This window comes from Protopterus annectens, chromosome 1.part1 (genome assembly GCF_019279795.1).
Source record: "Protopterus annectens isolate FY-2018-M chromosome 1.part1, PAN1.0, whole genome shotgun sequence".
NCBI lineage: Eukaryota > Metazoa > Chordata > Ceratodontiformes > Protopteridae > Protopterus > Protopterus annectens.
The window spans coordinates 849049785-849062148 of record NC_056726.1 but is presented as its reverse complement, the minus strand read 5'-3'; the positions used below and the strand labels follow the sequence as shown (position 1 = coordinate 849062148).

At 36.8% G+C, this 12364-nt stretch overlaps 1 protein-coding gene across 1 annotated transcript in view; it reads left to right on the top strand.

Annotated features, from left to right (window-relative positions):
* Positions 1-12364, top strand: part of LOC122815150 (probable E3 ubiquitin-protein ligase HERC1) — a 5886073-nt gene that overhangs the window by 1105860 nt on the left and 4767849 nt on the right. The window contains exon 12 of the mRNA XM_044087407.1: positions 2152-2317. Within this exon, the coding sequence (XP_043943342.1) occupies positions 2152-2317 (166 nt within the window). The remainder of the gene's footprint in view (positions 1-2151; positions 2318-12364) is intronic.

The following is a 12364-nucleotide window of genomic DNA, read 5'->3' as shown; positions in this document are numbered from 1 at the left end:
TCAAAAGATTTTTTTCTTAGGTAGATGGCAAATGGAGGCTTGATGGGGAAGAATGAGGTAACTGGGAATGTATGTTCTGGGATTGTAATGAGTTTGCAGACCTTAAACATTCCCAACAGAGTACTCTGTCAGGAATACTGGGTAAGCAAATTAGTATAACTAAGGAAATTACTTTCTGAGGTGGGATACATGTTCTGAATTCCCTAGACACAGTACGACATTGTTGAGTTTAATTCTGGTGGCTGCCAAAAAAACAAGTACAAGAAAATGGAAATCCAAACTCTAAACCAACTATTCTTGAAGTAGTGAATATTGTAAGAGATAAAAGAACAGGAAGTGGAATTTTTTGAAAAGGGTAGGATTAAATTACATAGAAAAATGTATAAATTATGGAAACAATACATGTAGATAAATATTTTGGAGGCAGAATGAGGTTTAAAAGAAGGCAGAAATTTTATATATTTTTTTTATTGCTGAGATTATACATCACATATATTATATTATACATCTCATATATTGTTATATTCTATAATGTTTGTAAATGTTAACTTGTTAATGTGGTTTATTACATATTATTTGTATAAATGTAAGATTGCCTGCATCACAAGTGATAATTCAGTAAAGGTGTTAAAAATGAGATTGTTTCTTTCATTTTAAGTCATTCATAGAATGTGGCTAGTTATGCATCATAAATTGAGGGAAAGCATGCATTTCAGATTCATATCTAGCCACTTTATCCGTGTTCTGTGAAGTAAGAAAAAAATGAAAGCAACATTAGCTCATACTAATTAGCCCTTCACTTAAGCAATACTGTTTCTGCATACCCTCCAAATGTATTATTTTGTAGAAACAATGATTGTTGCTATTAGTAAATATTGTATGTAATGTAAAAAATGTACACTATACAGTATATGTAGGTGCTTTCAGTGACAGTTTAACAGAACAGTTAATAAGTGAAACTGGCTTTTTAAGAAAGTACATATTTAAAGCTTAGTGCTCACTGAAATTTTATTGCAGGTCAACATACCTTATATAGATTCTGTCTTCTCCCCCCCAAAAAACTTTACATTATATTCAAATTTAAAGGCAAGCAGGAAATGTAGAATCTGAGACTCAAGCAGCCAGGGAAACTGTTAGTTCAGTAGTGGTTTCCTTGCTTTCAGAGTCGTAATAGCAGAGTGCAGCTGTTGAACAGAAGCTCAAGCCTGAAATTTGTACCATGTGAAACTGTGCAAGTGTTGTTTGGACTTAAAAATCAAAGGCAGACTTCAGTAAATTGTTTTAACAACTGATGGTAAAATGACCAGGTATGCTGATAGACAACTTGTTATATGTCATTTGTCTGTTAAAACTCATTGACTTTGTATTTTTTTGTAGTAGTATACATCTACATGTTTACTGACTTCTGCAGAGAATATCACTTAATTTTTTTTGCCTGAAATAAGTAAAATTATTAATTTAATTTCACAGTTTTTTGCTGTTGATTGTATAGACTTGTTAACAACTCGGCTATTGGCATCTGCCTTTGAAAAGTAATGGTGTAAAGCTGTTGCTCCTACACAAATATTTAGCAGTGAGTTCATTTTAAGAGTAAATATTATGTTTTTGTTGTGCCAGACTGGTTCGGCTGGTCACACTTCATTACTGGAGAGGTATCCTTAACCCCTCCTGGAAGGTACTATGTGTATAAGCATTTGTGTGCATCAATTCACATACAAAATATTATCTTTGCCAAGTTTCAGTTACTGTTGGTAAAGGTAACATTGGAAGCAGTCTCAGCAAAGTTGATAAGATCATTATGATTTGCTGATCCTAACTCTGCTTTCCAGCTGGAGAGTATAAAGTTTTTTTGGGTCTGGTATGTGTTGATTATCACCCAAGGCAGCACTGCACATTTACCATATAATCTTAAGGCCATTCTGTCCTTGCATATTAGTTTGTATCAGTGGTGTTGATCATAAGACCATAGCCCCTGTATATGTTACAGATAAATTGGTTGTAGTGGTTGTATTTATATGTCCATTTGCCACACTGATCGTTGTAGCACCTCACTGTTATCAAGTTGAAAGTGGGTCTTTTTATTGAAATGTTAGTTATGGCTTTTAATTTTGTATAGAACTTGTGTTAAACCACTTTAATTGTATTTTACAGGGAGCACCAGCACTTTCTTCTACTTTGTTTACAACTTCTTTCTGCACACATGTCCTTAGCTCACCTTGGAGGTACTGGATCAGCAGTGTTGGGCTTGCAAGCAAGACCACTCAGAAACCTGTTATTCAGACTGATTGACTCACCTGTACTAGATTCTATCCATCAGGTAAGGATGGATGGGATATGTCATATTGTATTATATCAACTGGTTGTTTTCAGCTGTTTAAAATATTCTTCATCAGATAATACATGAATTGGGGATCATTATCTGTTGAATTTAGTGGTAAATAATGGACTTAACCAGCTTCATGTTTAGCTTACCTAAAAACAGCCAGTTTGGGAGCATGAATGAGCTAGCCCTAACAAGATAACTGTTAATTAGTTTGAAGTGTACCATTTTAGACTATGATTTGTATTAGTCTATGTAGAGTAACAGTGGATTTTCCAGTGCAGTTATTTCTTTGTTCTTATTAGTAATAGAATGGTCTGTTAATTTAGTTTTAGTAGTCTTAGTATTGTATTAAAACAGCTGCCGCATATCTCTTGTGACTTTGCCTTTTATTTGTGGTCATGCTGTCTAAACCACAGGAACCACACAAAGGAAACCAACGGCCTGTAAACTCCCAAAGGAAATCCAACAGCAAACTCAGCTGGAGTACACCCAAAGTAAGCAGCTATACAAGCAGATAAATCCAATAAGCGAAAAACTGAAAGCTGAAAACTGGAAAAACTCTGGCAAAACTGCTTTATTTAAGCCTTAAAAATATAGCTTTTCGTCAGTCCACAGACTAACTTCTTCAGAAACAATGTATCCAAAAAAAGTTTCAACAGTACTCTTGGCTTTAAAAACTCTGAGTAATGACATCACTTCCTCAAATTGACTTAAAGGGATAGCACACCCTCTTTCCATCACTATGACCATCACACTCAAGTATTCATACAGTAATATAATTCCACTTAAAAATTAGATGAATGGAATTAAAAATACAATAATAAAAGAATATATATAAAAAATAATATTATAATGAAGTCAAATATGAACATTATAATTATAAATGTACATATTCTAACTAAAAACCTGATGCAGCAAATACAAATTCCCAAACTGCATAAAATTCACTGTTCTATATGTGACTCTCCTATTTACCAAGTGTGATGGGGTTCAACATCTAAAAAAATTTTATAAAAATTATATAACATTTATGTAAAATTTATATAAAATTTTTTTCATGTAAACATGCATAAATATAAACTCATTAAAATACCCCTTATTGAATTTAACTACCTCTCCAGGCTCTTTAACTTTAAAATGCATGAATTGGACAACATGCCATTGAGACCTGGAGAAGCAAATGCTCTGAGTCTCAATTGCCAAAGCAATTCCTTCCTTTCTAATAATAATGAATCCTTCCCTTTTCCATGTCTGGTATTTATATGATCAATAGCCATAAAGCCAAATCCATGCTCAGGATGCTCTTGAATGTGTTTAGCTAGGGCATTTTCTTCCTTGTTCTTTTTTATATCATAATCATGTTCATATATGCGTTGGCACAGTTTCCTGTCCGTTTTCCCCACATAGAAACACGGACAGGAAAGACATACCGCCACATATACAACATGAGAACTTTTACAGTTATATCTTCCTTTTACTGTATAGATGTTGTTCCGGATAGAAAACTGAAGCCCCGTTTTGACAAATCTGCAATATCTACATGAATTGCATGTATACATACCAGCCCTTATATTTGTACCTCCCGACTGGCCTTCCAAAATGTTCTTTAGGCCAGGACCCTTCCTATATGTAAACTGAACTAGGGGACCCAATTGCTGCAGCCCGTCAAACTCACTGAAAGCGACTGCCCAAAATCTTTTTATAATAGAGCTGATTTCTGGGGCATCCAAACTATATGTCATTACATACCTCATGGACTGATTAATGGACTGAGGATTCTCAGCTGTCCCCTTATCTACATTCAGTGACCCCTGATGGAAATTCAATAGCAGTTGGTAAAATCCAACCCTTCTCTTCTGCTGTACCTCCATTATTAGTTCTACCAACATGGGGGTCGGGTAGCCTCTGTTAGAAAACAGTTCTTTGATGTTTTCCATTTCTACCACAAAATCATCATCTAAGGTCACCATTCTAGCGGACTAACTGTCCTTTCACAATTTTGGTGATATGGATGATTACTATCGAAATGAAGGTAGCTATTGGACCATGTCGATAAATCTTGGCTACCATGCACCCATTTTCAGGTGATTTTATTAACTCCACATCTAAATAAGACACCCTCATTTCATGATACTCCCAGGTGAATTTCAAAAACTCAGTGGAATTGTTGAACTCCTTCACCAAACTGTCCGCTACCTCCCTATTTCCTTCCATAATAATAAAATCATCCAAAAACCTCGTATACAGAGGGACCCTCTCTGCTAAAAATGGATGCTTGAACCCAAAATTGCTCTCCCACGATGCCAAAACCAAATTGGCAACGCTCCCCCCACATGGTGACCCCCATTGGGACCCCTTTTATCTGATGATAATATTTCTGATTGAATGTCACAAAATTGCAAGTGAGAATTATGTCTAAAAGCTCTCTCACCATTAAGATCTCCTCTTTTGCCCATAACCTTTCCTCTACCCATTCTAACGCAATGTCATGGGGTATGGAAGAGTACAAGTCAACCACATCTATGGTTAAAAAGACATCACCTGGTTTCAGGGTATAAGAATTCACCCTTGCCAGAAAAGACCATGAATCCTTAGATATCTGCTCTTCAAGTTTGACGTATTTTTCAATATGGTATCCACCACCTTGGCTGCTGCATAAGTTATGCTCCCTTTCGCACTAACCAGTTGTCTCATTGGTGGATCATGGACATTCTTGTGGATTTTAGGATTTCCAAAAACCACTGGTATTCTCGGAGGTACCATAGTTATATAATTAAAAACACTCTTGTTTATAGACCCATTCATGTACATGTCTTCAAAGTACATCTGGATCCTAGTTAAATGCCCATTCAACTCATTCAAGGAAATAGGCACATAACTCTCCGAAGACAAAATTGTCTCAATTCTCTCATTATAATCCACCAGTTCCATCAATACTAGCCCACCCCCTTTGTCCGGCTGCATCACCCGAACTGAAGAGTCTCTAAACCAGTTAAGCAAAATAAATTTGAGAAGAATATATAGATCACATGGGTGAGCACCTGAAAGGTACACTCCCCACTGCATTGTATAAACTAAGAAGCTACAAAAAGGGATGTCACATAGTAAAAGGAAGAAGGTTTGGGCTGGTTGGACCTAATACTTCACCTACACATATGTTCCTTGCTTGTTTTTGTATGTTCTTCTTAACCTGGTTTTGTTAATGTTTGCATTGCTTACCTAAGTAAGCACTTGTTAAAAAGTTTATAAATTCAATTTGTCATAAAAGTTTTCAAATTTAAATTTGTCAGTTTGCTTTACATCTTCTTAAATTTGCTGGTCTGCATTTAATATTCAGTTATGTTTAAATTAATTAGGTTATTAAATTAGGTTATTTCAAAACGGATATGGATCTGTAGACTGCCCTTAATCAGGCAAATGTTAAGAAATGAATAAAAGCAAACCAGTGATCGGATTCTGCTTTATTAGATTCAGTTTCGATTTTCTCCGGAAATTCCTGTGATTGAACTCCTTACTTTGATATGGTAAAACAAATTGCCAGAGACTGTGCATTTATTTTACAAACGTATACTTTTATTTATTCAGGTACACAAAAGTCAATAAAACCAACACAGTGTTACTACTTCAAAATTAGACATCTTTGTTCTTAAAAGGTATTAAGATACAATGCTAAATGACAAGCACTTTTGCCTCACAGCCATGGATTTTTCAACTCAGTGTCATGTTTAGAAGCATTTGTGAATGCAGTTGTTGAAGAAATAATTTGCACTTGACTCTAAACTGTTACACAAAGCGTTACCAATGACATAACTTGATTACCAAACCCTAACCATGTGGGCAACCATAGTATAAGATTGGACAGGATTAATTCAATGGCATTGGACAACCTGTTCAGACAAATAATGGAACCCCTGTAACAGGTATAGGTGTGCACTACCTTCTACAGTACACAAAGTACGAATAGAAACTCCATGTCTTGATAGAAATGCCATGTCTTGATTGGGCCTGACATACCCATTAGTACTCTAAGGTCAATTGAAACAGCAGGGTTGGTAAAATGATTGCATGTGATCCACCCCTGTGAGCCCTGACACAATCCACACTTGCTGTATGAGGGCTATGCACAGTTTTTTATTTCAAAAAGTGCGTTCACAAACATTTTAGAGAACATCATTGATCTGATGAAGCTTTGGTTATAAGGTAAAAATACTTACCATCCCCAATCCTTCCTGCTACCCTTCACGCCATACTCCCCTTCATTTCCATTTCCCCAAGAAATCACCCCTATTTTCTCTTTCAAGTAGGTCTTATACAAGGACATCTTAGTACTACTGTAATAAATAGAACTTGATAGTCTCCCAGTTATGGGCAGTATCCAACCCTGTTTCATTTTTCAAATAACCAGAAAGGTGCACAACATGCACAAGACAGCTCCAGTTCAACCTTTAATTAGATTTTATTTAAAGTTAAGTGCTTTCATTCCAACTTTATACATTAACATGGAACTTCTTCAGAACTAATGATGGCACACCACTTAAATATTAAATGTATATTATAATATATTTAATGTTTAAAGGGCTTAACTTTAAATTAAATCAAATTAAAGGTTGAACTGGAGCTGTTCTGCTGTGTGTTGGGCAACTTTTTTGTTATTTGGTTTGTTTCCTGTTCCATATTTTCCTACTAGTGATATCGGTTTCATTTTTCACTGCCAAGACTTTATGGTAAACCCCTTCCAACATCTTTATAATCTGTGCCTCACTAGTAACAATTTGCCCAACATCTAGAAAACTGTCAGAGTGAAAGCACTTCACAAACAAAAAAATCCTTTACTCCCTTCATATTATTTACCCATTTCCATCCTTCACATTTTAAGCAAAATCTTTGAGAAAACTATTGACCACCAACTTACAAATTATATTATCCAGTACCACCTAGTATCACACACACACAGCATAGGTTCTGGTCTGGTCAGAGCACTTCTACCACCCTCTGATCTCTCACTGATGACATTCTTATGGGGATGGACAGAGTTATGCTTTCTGGAGCTATTGTTATAGACTTTGTCAAACCATTTGATGTAGTCATCCACACCATTATGTTTCATCTCCTTGCAAAGTTAATAATCACAGTTATCTTACTAACCTCATCATCACTGTCATCTTTAAATCCTCCACCTCCAGCTATTCCTGTCTACTTCAAGGTTTTGCTCAGTGTTCCATTCTTACTCCCTTCTGTTTTCTATCTATATCAGCAAACTTCCTCTTGATCTCCTTCACCTTCCTCTCCTATTATACCCAGATGATGTAGTCCTCTACCACTGTAGCCATGATCTCACTTCATTACTACACAGTGTTCAACCAGATTATCATTGCCTCAGTCAATGGACTGAAAAAAAAACTTGATACTCAACACCTCAAAAAATAAAAATACTTGTTTTGGGACCAAAGAGAAATTCAGGAGAACCCATGAGTCCCTCATATATTTCAAATATCTGGGGTTGTGGTTGCTCCCCCCCTTACCTTCGTCATTCAGCTTGACACAGCTTCGAAGAGGATTAGCTTCCTCTTTTTTGTACACAACAAATGTCCACCTTCCTCTCCCATGTCTCCAGCTCAACAAATGAACCAAAGGAAAAGGTATTCTCCCTCAGCATTATTATGGGCTCATTTTATGGCATTTGCCTGTGGAAAGAATCTACCGTCATATAATCTATCACAAACCAAATTGGTCTGTTTATCACTCACTCAGTCTTCTTAAATGAAACACCATTGCCTTAATTTATAAAAATCTAAATGGCTTCCAGTTAGAAAACCAATAAATCTGCTCCTTGGTTCCCAGTTGGTCTTAAATTAAAAGTCTCTTCCTCCTCTAATTTCCAATACTACCTCAGAAACCATAATCATCAGGTTCATCTTCTTCAAACTCCTCAGTCCAAATTGTATTCTTCTCTCCATTCTTTCTGAATACTAGGCCACCAGTTTTTGGGATTCCCTCCCTTCTAATTTTAAAGATGCATTTTCTTACTACAGATTACATGCTTTGGATGATAGGAGGTTACTGGGCTAATGGCCCTGGGGCCCTTACAAACCTAGTCAAGAGTTTATTCCCAAAACGAAACCTCAGTCAGCACTTGTTACCCCTGTCAGTGAGGGACACATGTGAAACCCCTGGGACAAATTTGTGGTTTCTCATTCACTCATCAAGGTTGCGCTTGAAGAGGGTCAGCGAGGTACTTTGTTTGACGTGTATGGGAAGTCTATTCCAGAGAAGAGGCAGCCTGTGGGAGACCAGCCTCTCTCCAGCAGGTTTTGTTGATGTTATACATTAGATTCAGGCCTTCTGAGTGGGTAATGTGTGAGGAGTTAGACTTACGGATATGGAGCATCTCTAGTAGGGCAGGGTCTGAGATTGCTTTGTAGACGAGACAGAGATCACCTCTAAGCAATCTGTACAGTACCGAGTAGAGTGATAGTGATTTCAGCCTGTCCATATAGGACAGGTGTTGGAGGCCATGGAGTCTCTTTGTGAGGTATTTCTATGGCCTTTCTAGTTGGTGCAGTGTTTGGAGAGGTGCATACCAAATGGGGTGTTGCACTCAATTATTGATCTAATGAGGGGGGAGTATAGAAAGGTAATAACCTCCTTTTTTCTGGAAGCAGTCCCTTTACTTATGAGATGAACCAAGCAAAAGGCTTTTCTGACCACTGCCGCTACATGGTGGTCGAAGGTCAGATTATCAACCTGAGTACCCAGATCTTACACCACAGTTTGTGTGTTTAGGGGGTTTCTGTTGATGTGGTAATCAGGGCCGTGTTTCTGCTGAATAGTATGATACATTTGTTTGCTTTTAGCTTGAGGCTGTGAGTTTGGCACCAGTCATTAGTTGCTGTGATACCCTCTTCCAGTATGTTAACATCATTTGGGGAGTCAATGACAGCACACAACTTACAGTTGTCTGCAAACTTGGTCAGCCACAGGCCTTTTGTCTTAGCCTGGACCTCTGAGAAATAGATGCCAAACAGTAGGGGTCCCAGGACAAATCCCTGGGGAACTCCACTAGTGACAGGTCAGCTATCGGAGGTAGAGGTGCCTATTTTGACCTTGAAGGTCCTGTCTGTAAGCCAGTTGGCCATCCACATGATGGGATTTACGCCAAGTTGTGTTAGCTTTTTGATGATGCCTTAGTGGGGGATTGTGGCAAAGGCCTTGACATTGCTAAAATCTCAAGCAAATATTCAAGCCAAATGTAGTAGCAACCCATCCAGTCATATAAACCCGAGCAAGCCCTCACTTTCCTTGTCATTCTCTCTTCTCTGCATTGCTCTAACCCAGTGGTACACCAATAGACTTGTAAATATTAAATCTTTGCATATATTGTATGTTATTCTCATTTTGTGTTTACTTGCAATTTAATGTGATTGTATCATTATCTTGTAATCATCGTTGTTTACTTATGGTATAATGTGATTATATCATTATTGTCTTGCAATCACTGTAACTCTCTGTGTATTTTCCTGGGCTGAAACTAAAATTGATCAGAGATGATCAGAGCTCTACCCAAGAAAACAAATTCAAATAAACAAGCAAAGGTGCATATGATTTTGAAGTACAAACTTTTTTTTATTCTGTCCTGTACTCCTGACTTCATAAAATAAGCACACCCCCCCAAACACACACATACACAACCTTACCTACCTCTTTATTAACTTACCTTACCATGTAGGTATTCAGGAAGCTCTGGGACAAAACTGAGTTGGACTGCATGGCTAGGCGTGTAAAGACCCTGGTGCTCGTCAGCTTAGTATAGACTTATGAACAATCTCCACTAATGTTTCTTTACCTGAAAAGAGAAAGAAGTTAAACGACTTGAATTTTTGGTGAACGTTGAAACAGGATCTGATCAAGTAAGATCAGATCAATACAGTTAATTTTAATTTACATCTTGTTTAGTGCCTGTTACGTCAGTTAATCACAGATAATTGGTAATGTTATTGTAGGAACTCATCAGTGCTTTGTTTTTACATATTAAGGCATTTTTGTTTTTCAGTTTAGCTGGATGGTTTACAACTATTACATTTGGTTTGCAATTCACATGACATCATATGGAATAGTTCATCATACAGTATTTTAGATTTGTAAGTTTATCTTTTAAAAAAAATGTGTTTAATATAGAAAAATGGAATGGCAGCAAACTGAAGTGTAAAGCATTATCAAGTATTGACAAGAATATAATTGTTTTGGGTATTAAAATGTATATAAAAAAATGTATTAGAAAAATTTAGTGAAGCAGAGGAAGGATATTGATGATTTACATCAGATTAAGAATGGAAGCTCTGCAGAAATCATTCACTCATTTATGTCACATAAGGAGTGGGAAATGTTCAGAAGACATTCATTCATTCTCCATTGATCACTTCTTCCAGTTCATTGTTACGGGGGAGGGGAACCTATTCTGCCAGTGATTAGGAGTAAGGCAGAAAAACTAATCCTACATAGGACATGATGTCATAGGACACATGCTGTCACACACTGCACATTCCAGTGAGCAGTGTGGATTATCAGTTCAATTGTGGCATACCTTTGCGATGTGAGAGGAAACCAGAGGACCCTGCAAAATCTCAAATGGGGGCAGTAAGGACAGGCAGAGTCCATGCTGAAGGCACTTAAGTTGGAAACTGAAGTAAAGAACCAAGAACCTATAATGCAGCAGCAGCAACTGCTTCACTTCATTGGGGATGACTTGTGTAATAAAACCAGGGACAGTAATATTGAGAATGAACTGATGAAAGTATGGCAAGTAAAAAAAAGACGTCAGGTAATGTTTTAAGTTGAAAATGGAGAAATATTTTATTAATATTGATGGTAAATACTAGCTGAATTGCATTAAAATGTTTTAAAGTTTGGGAAGATTTTGAATATATTAAAACTTACAAACTGTACAAAAGAAAATTTTTCAGTAAAGTCATCCCCACTGAATTTGATCACCAGCTCAGGCAGGTAGTATCTTAGTTTAAAACTTCATCTGAAGGGTAGCAGTTCAGCAACATTTGTGCTGGAGCACATTGTTACTACTGGAATATGAATAGAAGCAGTTGGCATGGGAATAGAACCCACAGCCTTCTGATCTTCCCTGAACCAAAAGCAAGTATGCAACCAGCTGAGCCACAGAAACTGTCAATCCTTTTAAAAGGAAGAATGTATCGTTTGCCATTCTGCCATTGCAAGTATTTGGTTACATAATTTGTGTTTTTGTTTATTTATTTATCCTGAATATCCTTGTGATCATATCCAGTTTTCACAGGAGGCCCAGGAAGAGAAAAATTTTCAGATACAAACATAAACACGCAACAAATGAAATTATTACAAGCAGGAAAAATGGGAGGCCAAGGATGAATAAATTACACATCCTAGAACAGTAAGCATGTTTACAAGAAACATGCAAACTTAATGAAATTTCAGAACAGAAGTACAAGTTACTTAAGTAGGAGACATGTAGAAGGCTGTGCGCAAAATAGACGGTGTGATGCTGCAATTTTACTGAGTTATGATCCAAAGATTATATTCTGTCTGTGATTAAAACTAGTCATGGTAAACATTTCACTTCTTGGTAAGGTCTAGAATAGGTCAAGATGAAGGAAGTAAAAAAAATCTGCTTTGATCAGGTGATGCTGTGGGTCTATTTATATACTACTACAGCAGTGAAATAACTTTTTAGTGCCCTTCCGTACCACATCTTGTGCAACATTTGTAGGCAGATTTTTCTACATATTAAAGGTCATATTGGCAAGTGTTGACTCTGTTAGTCATTTCCTTAAGTTTTGTGTCTGCATGACATGTATAGATTCTTATTGAAGACTACAGAAGTGAGTGTACGATTTAATGGCAGAACACTTCTGCTGAGAGTTCAGAATGGTTTGGATAATCTTTCAAGGATAACCCCACCATGCAATGCAACTACACCAGTCCTAGAGCTATTCTTATTATTCTTATTACTTTGTTAAATCACAACAGTATAATTTAGTGCCGCTTTCAACACCT